Source organism: Condylura cristata, unplaced genomic scaffold (genome assembly GCF_000260355.1).
Source record: "Condylura cristata isolate star-nosed mole 26May11 unplaced genomic scaffold, ConCri1.0 scaffold00031, whole genome shotgun sequence".
Classification (NCBI taxonomy): Eukaryota; Metazoa; Chordata; class Mammalia; order Eulipotyphla; family Talpidae; genus Condylura; species Condylura cristata.
Window position 1 is genome coordinate 13,239,869 of NW_004567132.1, and position 17,827 is coordinate 13,257,695.

The 17,827-nt window shown below is 40.9% G+C and overlaps 1 protein-coding gene across 1 annotated transcript in view; it reads left to right on the top strand.

Moving 5' to 3' along the window:
• ANTXR1 (anthrax toxin receptor 1) overlaps positions 1 to 17,827 on the top strand; it is a 206,992-nt gene that overhangs the window by 126,842 nt on the left and 62,323 nt on the right. The window contains exon 14 of the mRNA XM_004691474.2: positions 7,268 to 7,309. Within this exon, the coding sequence (XP_004691531.1) occupies positions 7,268 to 7,309 (42 nt within the window). The remainder of the gene's footprint in view (positions 1 to 7,267; positions 7,310 to 17,827) is intronic.

The window sequence follows — 17,827 nt, forward strand, 5'->3', positions numbered from 1 at the left end:
AAAAAAAAAAAAAAATTCCTGCCTCTGGTCCACAAGTAGCATTTAAATTATGCAGTGGTCTTCCCTCTCTTCATAAATTTGGTTCAATATTATCGAAATCTCTGAACTGCACTTTAAGAGAACAAGATTAAGAAATCTGAAAAAAGAGAGAGAGAGAGTTGGGACAAAAATAAGTAAAATGGATAAGAAAGTAAATATTATGGATGGCCTGAATATGTAGAGAAAAGAAAGTCAATGATGAATCAGTGGTATTAAGGCAGGAAGCTATTCTAGAACATGCAAGCAGCCTGAGTCTACTATCATCCCAATTACAAGGCAGAGGCCTGATGTGAGCCTGGGCCCCAGCAAGACTGGTAACTTTAAGGTCATCACATCACATGCAACGTAAATTTGGGCAGGTAGCAAGACTCTCGTAGATTCCAATTAGCAATGGGGACAGATTCCTCCAAATCAAAAATCTGGGACCTGCAGGTCTCTTAATCTACTGACCCCCCTGTTGGCCCTCTGATCATTACCCTCTATTCCCTTACCCTTACCGGTTTTGCCTACCCCTATCCCACACTTAGTCCAACTCTGTATCGTCTCATACTCCCAATATACCGATCCCTTGAGAAGAAAATTGCCCAAGCATGCTAATAGGGAGTGCTGTTAATATGTGAGAACTTCAGCACAGTTTATCAACTTTTGCTTTACCCTTCTGGAACTACAAGGTTATGATTCTTCTACAGTCTGACTAAGCCACACCACATAGGTCAAATAAAATCATTATCCTTCTTTTCAAACAATGGCAAATATTTGTATTCAATTTGTTGAGAGAGGCATTCAGAATTTCTCCCTATCTAAATAAAATTCTATTCTCCTTTGTTTTATTTTTAAAGACCTCAAAGTTATGTTATGAATAGGCTTTAAGGAATTATTTGAGGAATCAAATTTAATCCACTTCATTGAATGTGAAGGACAGTTCAACAAATAAACCCCTTGGACATCTCCAGTGACAAACTTCAAAGGGTAACAATTAACTAAGAACTTGAGATGCCTTTAAATGAAATGAAAATAAAGTCTTCAAAGAATGCTGTCCACACCTTTAAGTATAACATTTAATTTGTAGAGCCAGACAACTAAGCCTAACATCACCAAAGGGGGTTGATGATTTAATAGAAACTTGACTAGTACAAGCAACTTCTCAGCCAGACATCTTGGGCCTCAAATCAGAGTGTTTCTGTATCCCTTTTCAATCTCAACCCATTCCCATTTGGGTACTCCTCACTCTGCAGTGTAAAAGATCGTTTCTCACTAGCACACAGAGTTCCTCTATATGTCACACAGAACTGGCATAGGTTCCATAGAACCTGTAAGGTTAGAGATGCAGGCCCTTGGCTTTAAAAAAAAAGTCTAAAAGTCCCAGAATATGCAATGTTTTAAATCAAAGCCTCTAGAAAAACTTTCCCATCTGAGTACATCATTTATTTAAGCTAACCCTATTGAACATGTAATCTAAACTAGTGGCACAGTGCTCTACATTGCGAAAAAAAATAAAATCCTGGGTAAAGATACAATAAAATTTGTTTTAATTGCATAGCCAGGGCCAAAATAAAGAAATATCTGGAAGGTCAGATAGTTAACTAACCCTAAAACAGTGACTGTCCTAAGGGAAATTTTCTGAGCTCAGTAACGTCGTTTACTTGATATATTAGGCTTACATAAAGCCCATGAAAGTTTGGAAATTGGAACTGATATGTTTGTGTGTGTGTGTGTGTGTGTGTACCCCTAGGAATTCAGAATCATAACTTCTCCAAGTTATAGAGTTCAAATGTATACTATGGAAGTTTTATAAATTACAAACAGAAAAAGTGGTCATGAATTTGCAGAAGGAAACTTGAATCCTCTCTGGCAGTTTGGTCCCTCAATTCAATCCTTATCAAATTCCCACCAATAAATGCAAACTACACAAGAACTCACCAAAATTACCAAAATCCAAGCATACTATTGTTCAGACTCCTTGACGTTTCACTGTGATGTGGAAAGCAGAAAGCCCACAAATGAAGTAAGGAAGTCTGTAAGGCCCCACTAGTGTTCTTTTGTCCTTTTCTTTGCTTTCTCTCAAAGTTAACAATAATTGTATAGTGGATACATAGCAAGTTCTCTAAATGCCCTCATTTCCCTGATAGCATGGGGTTGTTCCTTAAAATATCACCACATTATGAAATTTTGACCTCATGAAAATAACAGGACTGTGAAGGAAATAGGTACAGAGCAGACCATGCAAAACTCTGCAGTTTGATAAAACAATACAGACTCAAAGTTTAACTCAATAAAAATTACACCATTTAAAGGATCTTAAATTCTTTATTTATCATGGCAAATATGGCATTTCACCTTGATTTTAAAAAATAAATAAATACATGAATTTCCTAGTGGGTATGAATGTGATAAAGCTTTGAGCTGTACAGCTGGGATGGAAGGCAGGGGGCATTCATAGAGTGAAGGGTTGTGACATGAGAGGTGGATGACTATGACTCATCGTCTTGTTATTTCTTCTGTGCTGGCTTAAAATAGAAATCCAGCTTTTGTTGTTTTGCCAGATTTCTTTTTTCGTAACAAAAAAGGGCTATTTGTGTGGTTCCAAGTAAGACCAAATGCCATGGAAAGTGCTTTTTTGCCTCTGTCAGCATTAAGGTTTGTTCTTTAACCTGTGGCACATGCTTCTTTAAAGCAAATAAATGACGGCTCCTGTGAGTTCTGTTCCCTTTTCTTTTGATCCTTTATCATGGACTCTGGTGAAGTCAAATACGGGTTCCCTTACTCCCATTCTCTCTCTCTCTCTCTTTTTTTTTAAAGATTTATTTATTTATGCATACAGGGGTACAGGCTAGAGGTGCAGGGAGGGTGAGAGGTGCAGAGGCTTCACCAGAGACAGAGAGGGGATAAGAACAGGCAGATCAACAAAGTGCCCCAGTGCTGTTCGTATCCCCTCTCTGTCTCTGGTGAAGCCTCTGCACCTACAGGTTGATGGAATGGTGGATGTTGTCAATTAAGTACCATAAGTAAAAATCATGACTAACGAGATTTTCATCATGCATTCAAGTTTCACAACCCACTATCAGCAGTTGGGACTGTTAGCATATTAAATGCCAAAAAAAGTTTATATGGCTTTTTAAGAGACCAGACTTGAATCTTAAGTTACTGAAATGCTTATTCAGAGGCAAGGAAGCTTGAAATAATCAGAAATGCTTTCTTTAATTCTTCTTTTATTAGGATGCACACTTTCTAATTCTAGAAGTAATGACTAAATAACAAGAACTGAACTACCTGTCAGGAGATAAAAACTGACCCAGTGTGCTCCTCTCTTCTAGGGACTAGAGTGCAGTGTGGAAGAAAAGAAAGCAAACACAGTTCAGGGAGTTAGTTGCCAGGGATGCAGACAGTGAAAGATAAAATCTGTGTCCTTAATTCCCAGGCAGCTATCTGGCTGAGACTGCTTCAGGGCTAGATCCAGGAAACAAAGCCATGCCAGCTCTGCACACAGACCAGCACAAACGCACTCACCAGAGGAAGCAAGAGTGACCACAAGCAGAGCTGAGTGATTCCTCTAGAAACAGTTCTTTGTCTTTCCCATATTGGGATATCATTGAGCAATGGGGATCCCATTGCTTCTGACAATAGATCAGGGACACAATTTTTTGACCAAAACATTTCCAAAGCTGGTGTTTCTAATCAGCCATAAGTAAGTCTCTATGGAACCCTCTAAGAGGAATATTGACTTAAAGCAAAACATATTCCCACGTATTTCATTCAAGTATAGGATTGCTAGGAATAAGCAAATTCATAGTTCTCAAAGCATGTTCCATGGACCAGCAGCATCTGGCAACTTGTTGGAAATGTAAAGACCAAGCTCAAGTCCTATTAATAAGAAACTCTACAATGAAGCCAATTAATTTGGGTGTCAAGAAACCTTCCAAGTAACTCTGATATTCAATAAAGTTTCAGACTACTGAGCTAATTCAAACTAAGTGATGTAGTCTTGTTATCAGAGTACTTAGTGATCTTACATAGTTCTCTTGGCCTTTGTCTGAACAAGAAAACTGACTAGGAAGTGTCTTCTTTACAACAGGATAAACACACCTTCAATGGAAAGAAGCCTGCAGGAGATGTTCTTCATCCAGTAGGTGCAAAAAGGATACTGAGAAATTGATATACTTTAAGAAGGGACTCAAAAACAAGGTCTCCTGTTTTGTCCCACTTCTCATGCCTTAAGATGAGCATCTGTTTAAAGTGAGCTCATACAGCTTAGCCTACACCCAATTGCTGTCACACAAAGAAGACAAGTAAAGATAAGAAAGAAAAATATGAGGTTGTGGTAATGGAGGCAGAGCATGAAGGAAGAGCCAGGTCCAGGTCTGGTGTCTTCCTGCTCCTCACGCAGTTGTCCGTTTGCTTATTTTTTTTTTAAGTCGTCATATTTGAGTGAGTGAAGTCATATGGTATTTGTCTTTCTCCATCTGGCTTACTAGATCAGCATAACACCCTTGAGGTGAGAGTCACTTTGTGCAGCCAGGCTTCCTTAGTGCTGTGGGCTCATCAGCGATGCAGGCTGTTGCCCGACAGTTCTCCAGGCAGCCCTGGTTTAGCTCTCTGGAAGGTAGAGGCAGGGAGGGCTAATAGGTCACTGTGCTCAGCGCCTGCCTTTAGGTGGTTCCTTGCTGGTCTTGGCATGAGACACAGACAGCCCAACCAGTTTCTCTGTCTGACATTATCATCTCAGTGTAGCCCATCTGAATCACACTTTGAAAGATTCTCCCACCATCCTCTGAGCTGTTCTGAGTCCCCTGCTCCAGGAGAACACAGATGGAGGTCAGACTTGAAGCACTAGGAAAACTTGTCTTGGTCCTGCTAAGTATAGCTTATACCAAACCAATGAGGCCAGACTGGAGATGCTTAAATCCTGTTTACCTGAAAGTGACTGGCATTTTTCCAGTTGTTACAGATTGTCAATGTGGGATATAGATTATAAATTAATAGCCTTTGATTCTATTTTTAAAATCACATATTTCCCTTTGTCTTTGGTCCCTCTTAAGATGTGGCATATTGCTGGATGCAGAATTCAGTAAATACCTAATAACTTGCACAGAACAACCATAGATGGGGTGGCTGAGTAGTGGCTACTTGTGCTATACTTCTGGGTCCTGCCATATGAACCCGTGGCCACTCTGACTGTCTGCACACCTGCCTCCTGTTTCCTTCACTTTTATGAAGCTCTGGCCTCTTGACTGCCCATGTGGAAACCACAACACATTGTCATTTAGTATATGCATGCAGTTAATGAAACCTTCATTACATATGTAAAGAAGGCAAGAGACAGACCTCAAGAAAATGAAAGAATAATAGTACATGCCTTCTCTTGAGTTCTACTCCATACCAGATGTTTTGCAAACTATTGTTCATCATGACTCAGTTCCTGCAGGTTGATACTATTTAATAGATGAGCACAGTAGTGGTCAGGGTTAAGGAATTTCTCAAATCCTTAGCCAGAAAAAGGCAGATCTGGGGTTCAACTGACAAGACACTGTGCTTGCATGCAGTGAAGGAGGTAGCAGGTAACACAGTGAAGACAAAAGCACTGCTGTTCTGCTAAACCTCTGCAAACCCTGGGTGCTCACTATGCATGCTGTCCACAACACTCTTGTCATGCATGCTCGCCCTCTCACTCCCTCCTGAGTCCTGTCCTAAAGATGCATTCAGGATCTGTCCCTCCTATCTCTAGCTCCTCACTCCTCCCCCCCGGTTTCCAGGCATTTCCTGTTTAAATATCATCACTGCCTCTGGGATTATGGGAAATCAGTACTGGGCACTAATGTCCCTCCCCAGAGAGTTCATAGCCAGTGCTGAGCTCATGCTTTCCAAAGACCTTCCTCCACCAAGCTTCCCACAGTGGCGAGGAAGTGGAGGCAGATGAAATGATGGCTTGAAGTCTCTGGAGACCCTAATCGCTGCCTCTTCAATTAATTGAATGCTGCCCTTTTAAATGACTGAGTCTTAGTCTCCTGGCTGGTGTTAACAGAACTACAAGTTCATAGCTTATCTCATCATAAAGAGATGACACTGCAGATAATGGTATTATAGGTGAAAGAGTGGGGCCTGGAGCCTAATTGAGGTCTCAGGATAATCATCAAACCAGATGTATGTGCTTAGTAGGAAGAGCTTGATGCCAGGTAAGCAGCCTGGCTTGTAGCTGGGTGAGCCCCTGTGGAAGAAGATTAGAGAGTTGGTTCCAAGGGTAAAACCTGAGCACCCATCCACAGGGTGGTCCAGGCCAGTCATGACACTAAGATGTCAAGAGATAACAAGTTTTATATTACCAAAACTTTTCTAAAGAATATATGTAGAAGACCCAAAATTCTGTTAATAATAAGTTTGGGGTGAGAAAATGGTACCTTCCAAGGGACGTGGTGAAGTCACAATAGATAAATCTGCCTTGCAAAAGACTCTAAACTCAGTTGACTATAGGGCTGTCCTTTTATGAATGGTATGTACAAGTTGGGGTCAAGTTGCTTACTACCCCCCAGCTGTTCTTTCCTGTCTTTCTCCCATGTGTCCATTCTCTGATGGGTGTACAAGGGGCTCACAATTGTTTACCTGCCCAGAATGTCTGCATATCTCTCTTCAGCTGATGGGGCAGGTACAGTCTTGTAATGTTGCGATGTAAATCATTGTACCTTTTAAATGCTAGGCCTCTGAAATCAGTCTCTGGTGGCTCCTTTTTCTTCTTTCAGTTGGGAATCAATTGAAAGGCCCCTGGCCATCATACCATCTCCATGGGCATCAGGGCCAGTGGCAGTTCATGGAACTGTCGACAATTTCAGTGTGATCCATACCTCACTCGTGTATGCAGAATTATCTTAACTTCTGTCATGTACAATACTTTGTTAAGTATGTTGGCATCTAGATGGATAGATGAATGGTTTGATGCATAAAAGACTAGATGAACAAGAGTACAAAGATTTGCAAAATAGCTACCTGTGGTGAGAAATAAAACTGTTACCCAAGCAGCATTGTTTTCTCTATACAAAACTACGACAGACACAGATGAGAATGGAATGCTCAGCCTGGATCATGAGCTCACTGAGCTATTCTGCCCTGTAAGACATTATGGTGTAGGTTAAGCCTGTCTTGCTTGAACCCTATACTACAAAGGCACCTCTTAATAGCAGGCCCCATGAAAAGCTGCTGGAGATCTCCACTGACTTATTCTTTTATTTTCTCTTTTCAGATTATAAAGGAGGTCCCTCCACCCCCTGCTGAGGAGAGTGAGGTAAGTAACCAGAGCAGGGTGATACAGAGTGACAGAGTGGTACAGTGGGGTGGAGAGTTGGCATTACTGGCTGAGATTCAGCTCCCTGCAAATCAGCACTAAGACAGGGCAAGGTTTCCACTGCTATGAAGCAGCAGTGGGGAAACCTTTGACCATTGCCAAATCAAGGATGAATAAGAAATGGACTAAGTTGGCAGCCATAGACAGAATGGCTTTGAAGATAAATTTTGAGATATATACATAAATGCTTTTGTCAATATAATTATTTAGACCTCCCAGGTACTGATTTTTCCTCTAAAGCAGATATATCAGGGTTCTCATTTCGTCATAAAGACTTATGGCATATGTGTGCATCAGGACAAATTTCTCACATTCTCCAGTCAGTGGTTCTAGGTATGGCTTAATGCTGAAGTATTCCATTTTTTCTCTAATTTAAAACAATGTCACATAAAGATTTCCCAGGCAATAATGAAAATATACTGGAGGGGGCCCTCTCTGGTGGTGCAGTGGGTTAAAGCACAGCACTAAGCAGCTAAAGCCACTTCCGCATGAGTTCGATTCCCGCCTGCCCCAGAGGTGATCCACATAGCGTGGTAGAACTCTCCTGACCCGCCCGCTGCTCCCCTCAGCAGTGTACTTCATTGATCTGCTCCCCACTCTATATCTGCTGAATACTCTCATCCCCCTGCACCCTGGCCTGTACCCCAGCTCTGTATAAATAAATCTCTCATATATATATACTGGAGGAGGAGATTCTAGTAATATCTGGTCTTGATCTTAAATCCTCATCATTTGAAGGGAATAAAAATAAAAAACCAAACTTAGACTCCACATCAAATTGGCCAGTAAATGTCCTAATGCCAGTGTGACCTAGAGTAGTGTACAGTGGAGGAATTAAAGAATAGAAGGTGGAGTTAGGTATGCATGGCCAGTGACTCTCCTGATCCTCTGATCACATCTAGGATAGCTGACCTCCCTGACTGCAGCACTTAGAAACCAGGGAATAGTCTAAAAATTTAGTGGAGTCAAAATATATATTTATGAGGTTTCAAGTCCATTGTCCTCAACCCCTAAATTCTGTTGTATGCAAGCTGAGCACCACCCCCTCACCATTTATCTTCCCAGTGCCTTTGTCAAGTTTCCTACATACAGAAAGGATAATGATTAAATTTAAAATGCCATGTGGCTCTTATATCCTGAACCATAAGCATGTAAGCCAAGGGATTTAATAGCTGCAATCAATTAAAGCACATCTTGTTGGAATGCTAACTCTCTGCCCAGAAATCAAGGGAGGAAATTACTTTGCTCTGCAAAGAGGAGAGGAGGGGAAAAAAAAAGAGAGAAAAAAAAAACCTCTTTACATCCACAAAAACCTTTTCTTAATCCTTGAAAAGAAAGCATCGTGCTAGTTGCATGGGTTCCAGTTTGGCTCTATTTCTGTTATGTGCAGCTGTCTCTTAAATTCCCAAAGAAAAACAGGGTGAGAAGCTCCCTTGAAGAGGTGCTCTGTTTGCCCTGAAGTAAAGAATGTTCCCTCCCCTCATTGTGTTCCATTAGAGTTGGTGCCCTTTCTTCTCATACTGGTTCTGCATTTGCCTTTGGAGAAGGACAGGGAACTCAGGTACAAGACTGTGGGATGTGACCTAGCCCAGATCCCCACTTCTAGCACAGGGCTCCACAGAAAGAACAAGCTTAATAAGTATTTGCACATTGAAGTACTATACTCAACAGCACAACTTTAGCGGAAAAAGAAAACTCCATTCAGCAAGCCATAAAGAAAGAAAAGCTAAAAGGAAGAAGGTGGTTAGGTGTTTTATGTAATATTCTTCTAGAAGTCATACTTTCACCTATTTAATATTCTTCTAGAAGTCATACTTTCACCTGAAGAAGGCAGACCTGATTTTTAAGAATGACAGCCTGGGGATACTTGAGATCTGAAACACTGTGTTAGAACTAAAAGAACTTCCAAGCTGACTAGGGAAGGCCTACAGGCTTTGCTGATTAACTTAACATGTGTCTTGGCCTTGAGAGTTCCTTGGCCCTATGAATTAGGTGGCCCTAATCTCCTTCTTAAGATGTTTTGGCAGAGAAAAAAGAAAGAAAGAAATCATACAGAAATAGAAAATGTAAGTTAGTCCATACAAAGTATTTTACAAAAAGCTCTGAAAATCACTTTGAATCTAAAGAGGCTTTTCCACTCCAGCTCCTGGTGTTCAAATCCCACCAGCCCTTCAAGCACAGCTGATGTGCTATTATCTCCACAAAACACACCAAATTCCTTCCATCAGAATTAATTTCTCTTTTCTCCCTTCTTCACTTACCCAGAGTATTTTATTTGTTCTTTCTTTTGCATCAAAGTTTTAGACCATTAACTACTTGAAGGTCAGAGCCTATGTCTAACTTTTGACTTATCCCTAAAAAGTTTTACAGTGTCTAACACTCATTCACTATATGGAATCAAACATGTCTAATTAACTTTTGACTTATTCCTAGAAAGTTTAACAATGTCTCACCTCATTAACTCTATGGAATCAAACACTGCCTGCCATATACAGTGAATATGTTAAATATTAATTATTCAAACTTTTGTCAGTGTCTATAAACCTCATATCCTCAAGGAGGTATATATTCACTATTTAAATAATTTAAACATAATAATGAGCCCACAGTGATCCTCTTTTATAGGGCATATCAAAATGCATAATACAAGAAAAAGCATGACTTTTTTGGATTCCATGTAACAAGTCATACCGCTATGTGAAGAGAGGACAAAGAAAACTTACTTGAAACTTCAAGGTCCCAACAAAAGCAAAGTAGCTTTTAACATTATATCATCCTTCATTTTCGTGCAATGTATGGTTTCCCAGTGAAATCCCGCCACCAATTCACCTGTGTGCCTTCAGCGTAGTCCTTGTGCTCTTTCCACCTCTGTCCTGGTCCTTCACCCTCCTCCTCCCCTACAGAATGTCTCTGATTTATAGTTGCCTGATGATTTTGATTTTTACTTTATTATAGTTACTTTTTTTCCTGATTCCTTTTTTCCCCTCTACATTCCTCCTATAAGTGAGACCATTCATTATTTTTCTTTTTCTTCCTGGCTTATTTCACTGAGCATAATCCCTTCCAGCTCCATCCATGCCACTACAAAGGGCATAGGTTTATCCTACTTGATTGCTAAGTAATATTCCATTGTGTAATATACCGCATCTTCTTGATCCAATCATCTGTTTTGGGGCATCTAGATTGCTTCCATAGCTCACCTGTTGTAAAGTGTGCTGCAATAAACATAAGAGTGCAGGTGTCCTTTGGAATTAATGTTTTTGTGTCTTAGGAGATGGAAGATTTCTAGATGGTAGATTTCTAGGAGTGGAGCTGCTGGAGCATATAGAAGTTCCATTTTTAGTCATTTGAGAAACCTCCACACAGCTTTTCATAGTGGCTGGACCAATTTGCACTTCCACCAGCAGTGCAGGAGAGTACCTTTTCCTTCACACCCTCACCAACATTTGTTGTTGCTAGTTTTTTGTTTTGTTTTGTTTTGTTTTTTTAATTTGTGCCATTCTCACTGGTGTAAGGTGGTATCTTATTGTGGTTTTTATTTGCATTTCCCTGATTACAAGTGATGTTGAACATTTTTTCATATGTCTGTTGGCCATTTGCATTTCCTTTTTGGAAAAGTGTCTTTTTAGCTCTTCTGCCCATTTTTGACTGGATTGTTTATTTTTATTGAGCTTCATTAGCTGTCTGGAGATCTTTGTGATCAGTTCTTTGTCATTAGTAGTATGTGCAAAAATTTTCTCCCAATCAGTAGGGTGTGTCTTTGGGTAATGTCTCTTGCTATACAGAAGCGCTTTAATTTGATGTAATCCCAGCTGTTTATCCTTTCCTTCATTTTCTTTGCTCTAGGTGATGTGTCATTAAAGATGTTGCTGTCATGTAGTGTTTTGCCTATATTTTCTTCTACATATTTTATGGTTTCAGGTCTTACATCTAATTCTTTAATCCATTTTGAGTTGTTTTTTGTGCATGGTGTGAAGCAATAATCTAGTTTCATTCCTTTGCATGTAAAGTAGCTCAATTTTAACTAAGAGGAGATATTGTTTGGGTTAAGTGTCTCCTCTAAGTAGCAGCAGAATGAAGATTTTCCATGATGTCTCATCATTCCAAATAATTGACAATTTATGGGAGAATCCAATAATGGGCTACTTCGCCTGATGGTTTAGTTCTAAATATAATAAATTTCCATGAGTTTTCTGGCTGTGTGTAAAGGGCGAGGGATATGCACTGAAGACATTGACACTGGATAGGCATCCAATCAACTATTAACACCTGGCTTTGAATAATGAACTCATTTCCAGATATTTTATTTCCAGATATTTTATCATGTTCACTGATCCTGACCATTTCTCAGTGGCAAGAGATCATTTTTATGGAAGTCTTGGCTATGGAAAAATTATATAATTTGCCTGGAACCAGACAAATTACACTCCCTAATAGCAGTAGACCTGGTACTCCTCACAGCTATGTCTGCACAGACACTCAGAGTAGCCTCCCACCCTGGATGGGGTGAAAATTCTCCTTTCTCTCTCTCTCTCTCTGTTTCTCTCTGTCTCTGTCTCTGTCTCTCTCTCTCTCTCTCTCTCTCTCTCTCTCTCACGCACACACACACACACACACATATACACACGTGCACCTAAACAGAAGTCCTGGAACAGACACAGAATTCAGTATTCTGTATTTCAATAATTTAGAAAGAATATTTCTATTAAAAAATGTACACTAGTCTTTACTGAAGAATAAGAAACAATTGTGTTGTCCTTAATCATTGTGTATATATAAACAGATACAATGGTGCCCAACATGTTAAATGCAAATAGAACAGGGAAATGTTAAGTTAGCTGGCATTTTTTTATATTTACAAATGGAAATGTTGCTAGAGTTTTCTGACTTGCCAATTTACTCCAAGACAGACATTCTGGGTGATCTCTGACTTACCCATAAAGACTTGTAATGAGTCAACACAGTCAGTTCTACTTTAGATTCTGCCCTTTAGAGGCTCCCAGGCCTGGGAGTTTCTATGGCCTTCATCCTTTATTTCATGCCATCACCCTCACAAAAATATTCCTCTGTAAATGTAAACAATTTTGTTAACAGCTGCATCTTTTTTTTTTTCTTGAAAATGTAACACAATTGCCCAAATATGCAAAGGAAGGAATGGACATATAAAAGGCCATCCTTTGGAGCTAAATAGAGTTCATAATAAGGATTTAAGCTATATTACAGTTCAATAAAATTTAAAGTGAATTCAGAGGCCAACTTAAAACCATTTCTGTTTCAGTTACATTCTCTCTTCCAGAGAGTCACCATTGGTACCACAGTGAATTGGGTCACTAAGAGTCTATGTAAGTCAAACTGGCCATACAATTTCCTGACAAATGGATATCAGAGGAAAAGGAATGTTGTAATCAGAAAGGGCCACTGTATGCACAGCTCCCGGTGGTGCTGTTCACATTATTTGTGGAATTGTCCGGTGTACCATCTATATAGAAGAATAAGGCATCCCTAGGATCAGGGAAACTCTTCTACTCACTGGTTTGCTGAATAGTTAACTAATCATTAAATATTTGCTGAGTGAATGACAGTCAGTACACGGAGCTATAGGAAACTCAAGAATCAAGGAGGAAACACAGAATTCCTGGAGAACCAGGGTATTATTCTTCAGAGAATAGGTTATTTCAAGCAATATCTGAAAACATGAATTGAAGTGAGGGACAGGTTCTCCAATCATATGGAGACATAACTGTTGAAGTGTGGAGCTGTACTAAAGTCTGACATGATTGGCAGGCGAGAATTCTACCACTGAACCACCAATGCTCGACATCCTGACATGATTGGAAAGATAGAAAAGTTCAGTGTCTGAGTGCAGTACATGACTAATCTAATGGCTCTGCCAGTTGTGTGTATCACACTTCCTATTTTACAGTTGCTTCTTCCTACAGTATGACTGACACTGCGGGCACACCCAGGTCTATCTGAGTGTTAAGGAGAAGGATGTCCGAGAAGAACTCTGCCATGAGGACAAGTAGGCTAGAAGCGGCCTCTACTATCTGAGTAACATACTGCCACTTGTGTTACCCAAACATCAGTCAACTGGACATCTAGGCAACCACATCCTTAAAGATTTAAACATAACTTCCCCTGATGGGAAACAAGCTCCCCTCCCTAATCTCTGTGTTTTCTCCAGCACTGGCTAACTACTACTTCTGGCTTCTTCTGCAGTATCTTCTTCGTTTGCTACAGACCAATCTACAAACACAATTCCTACACTCCCCCAAAGGTAACAATGACAGCAAGCGACACGCTTAGGAAATTTTGCTGAGGATTTGTAAGTGCAGGAAGGTTACAATACAATGCAGCCCCCAAAATAACTTCTGAAAGAATGTGTAACACCTCTTCTTTACTCTCTATCATTCCCACTACAGAGAACAGTGACCCTTCCCCCAGGTGGACCCTGGTAGTTGGCTGGTAGCTCAGTTCCACTCTTTTCTGCTATGTTCAACTGACTTCCCACCCTTCCCTGATTCCTACTGCTTCCCTCACACAAAGCCAGGAGCTCCTCCAGTCTGACCTCCCGTAACCACAGAGGATTTCTAGGCTGGTAGTTCTCCTCCCTGCTACATCCTTGAAGAGCAGTGCGAGGGGAATTTCCCAAGAACCCTTACACTTAACTAGATACAGAAATTCACCTCCAGTGCTTCAATAGTCTTGGTGGAACTGCTGGGGACTGTGATTTTACTCCATCAATTTGGCCAAATGGAAACACACATCAAAGATTCCCTTCTCTTTTGAAGATTGCAAAACCTTCCCGTCTCTAGAATGTGTAAACAGAGCCATGGTAACTGCAAGGAAATTCTGACTGTCCCGTTGGTCAGACTCTGGGCCTTTGTGTTGTCTTTTGCTGTTGCTGGATTTTGGCAGGCAAGCCAGTGTCAGGGGACTAAAAGGCAGGCAGAGTAGATAGGAAGCCTGAAGAGCAGATTCAAGTCTTGTTTTTCCTGTTGTTGGGGCACCACCCTTGCGCATGCGCCAGATGCTAGCGAGGCCTCCTCATCTTTGGACCAGAGAGGACTAACGCAGTGGTAGGTTCTTGGCAGGCTGCAAGAGGTGAGGGGAAGAAACCTCCGGTGTGCAAGTATAGGGGAGGAAATCCCTAGACAATGCATCAGGAAACCAAAATAGAAGGCCAACTCCATGGCTTTTTTCATTTCTCTAGATCCAACTGCTCTGATGTGCAATGAAAAGACTCTATTGAATGGTCTCTGGTGTTTGCAATCTTATTATTTAAAACTTAGGCAACTCATAGGGTGATTCAGTCCCCTACTGAAAAAAGGAAATTTATTCTTATAGTTTCTTAGATTCTTGATGCTGCTGCGTTCAGTTTTAGGTGATAGTATTTTGGTTTTATATATGTAATTATATATACCTGTAATTAAACATGTAATACTTAAAACTATACATACATACATTATTTTTCCATTGAGAAATCTCAAGGCCAGTTTTTTGGAAGCCATTGTTTGATCTATGCCACACAGACACACACATCTGAATCCAGTGGTAAAGTTTAACCATATATATATATATATATACATTGTTTGATCTATGCCACACAGACACACACATCTGAATCCAGTGGTAAAGTTTAACCATATATATATATATATAAAGGATCTTGGTTGGACATCATAAGCCTTCTGAAATTATATACTGCTGTGAAATAATATACTGCTTGTATTTTCTTTGGGGGGGGTTGTTTTTATTTATTATGTACAATATTTTGTTGTCATGAATCTTCAAAATTAGCAGATACAAAGGGCAAGAAGTATATAACAAACATTTGTTACCATTAAATGACTGGAAAAGAAAAGCATGGTAGGATAAACCAGAGCTGCCAACACTGAGAAACAAATAGGAGAGGAGGTTGCCTGGGTTCTAAGTCAATTCTGCCACCTACTTATTGTATGACTTAAGTCACTTAACCTCTCTATTCTACTTCCCTATACTGGGCAAAAAAGACTGGCTACCTAACAGGCTGGTTGTGAGATTAAAGGGTTAATATATGTAAAGCATTTGGAAAAATGACTGGCACGTGTGTGGTGCAGGCTACCGAAGCTGCAGTTATCAGTATGTGTTTATTGAGCACCTACTTTGCACCAGGCTCTATGCAAGATACTTAGAATAAAGGCCAATCAGAATCCACTTTGACTTCGGGGCTCAGAGTCCCATGATGAAAAGGGATGTGTGTGTCTGTGTGTGTTTGTGTGTGTGTGTAATGTAGATATATTAAGATATAATAAGTTTTTAATTAAAACTTTTTGAAAGAAGTGTGTCGATCCCAACCACAACAAGTCACCAAAATAGGTCTTCATGTGTTAATATTTTTTTTTAAAGATTTATTTATTTGTACATACAGAACTGGGGTACAGGCCAGAGGCTCAGGGGCGGTGAAAGCCTTCACCAGAGACAGAGCGGGATGCAGAACAGGCAGATCAAGGAAGTACACTGCTGAGGGGAGCAGCGGGCGGGTCAGGAGAGGTCTGCGCGCCATGTGGTCACCTCCAGGGCAGGTAGGAATCAAACTCATGCGGAAGTGGCTTTACTCAGTGCAGTGCTTCAACCCGCTGCGCCACCAGGGAGGGCCCTCATGTGTTAATATTTTAATGTGTTGTTCTTTGTTATCTCTGATCTCTCTTTGGCTCACCTCTTGCCTCTTACATGGGATCCCCACCACCACAGTGGTGGCCTACGTAGGATTTTACCCCAAATCTTTGACTCCCCAAATGCCACCCACACAAGCCTGTGGGAAGTAGCAATGTCATCCAGTTTGGCTCATTCCTCTCCTTTGTAGACAGACCCCTTTGCAGCTTCCTTTTTATACCCAGGAGGAAAATCATCCACAGTCCTATAGCCCATTTTTGACTATAGATGGTGATATCTTTTTCCCTGCAACAAGAATTTTTGGGGGTAAAGGAGTCCTGAATGAACTCCACAAACACAGGTTTTATGTGCTCCACCCTCACCCCAAACCAAAGAGATCCAAGACGCTGAGGACTGCAAATCCCATGTCATCAATACCAATGGGAGGGTTGCTGGGAACTAAGGGTGGAGTTAAGCAGCCAGGCTTAGTATATAACCAGACATGTGGGCCTGGGGGTTCTTGGTTTTTCACCAGCCTGCAGCGTGCTACTGGGGCCCAGCTCAGCAGAACTGGTAGACACATTCACCAATTTACATTTCTCTGTCTTTCTCCCTGCAACTTTTTTCATTTCCCCTTTTTGTAAATAAACACTTTAGGTGTGTGCCTGCAGGTGAATTTCATTGCAAGCCCCTTTAAGCGTGCAGGTGAAGACTCATCCTTCTCTTTTCATCCATAAAAAGTTCCCTTGTTTTCTCCTTTATCTTAAAAATATAACACCAGGCCCTCCCTGGTGGCGCAGCGAGTTAAAGCACAGCACTGAGAAGCTAAAGCAACACCCGCATGAGTTCGATCCCTGCCTGCCCCGGAGGTGACCGCATGGCGCGGCAGACCTCTCATGACCCGCCCACTGCTCCCCTCAGCAGTGTACTTCGTTGATCTGCCTGTTCTGCTCCCCACTCTGTCTCTGGTGAAGCCTCTCACTGGCCCTGCAACTCTGGCCTGTACCCCAGTTCTGTATGAATAAATAAATAAATCTTTAAAAAAAATATATATAACACCAACTTCCTGTCACTGAACTAAGCTGAAGCCACTGAAATAACTGCTTTATGTAAATAACCTCACTTAATTGATTTGTAAATTCAACAGATAAATCTTGGACACTTACCATATGCTAGGTGCCATTCTAAAAACTGAGAAAATACAATAATAAATATAATAAGTAAACAGAAGCTTCCAAAGAACTCACATTCCACCATGGAGAGACAGATAATAAACAAATGTCAAGCCATGATAAGATCCATAACTAAAAATAGAACAGAGTGATGGGCTGAAAAGACTGGGGCTACTTTAGGATATTCAAGGAAGGCCTGTCTGAGCAGTGATAAGAAGATACCTAGCCATGAGAAACCAGGGAAAAGGCATTCCTGCCAAGGGAACAGTTGCTGCACAGGCGTGGAGACAGGAATGTACTCAGACAACTTGAGGATCCAAGAGAGGACAAGCAGGCTGGAAGGAAAGAAGGAGGTGTGCATGGTAAGGAACAAGGCTGTCACGTAAGCAAAGGCCAGAGCTATCAGGGCAGAATTGAAGGCTGGTTTTATTCTGCTGCTTTGTGGAGAACAGATTTTAGGTACAAAAGAGGAGAGCAAGGTGTAGCCAGTTAGGAAGATGTGGCAGGAGAAACATGGCAGCCTGGGACCAGTGTGGTGGGGTGGCAATGGAGGTGGAGAAGTAATAGGACTGGGATTTTTTTTTTTTTAAGATTTATTTATTTATACATACAGAACTGGGGTACAGGCCAGAGGTGCAGGGGTGGTGAGAGG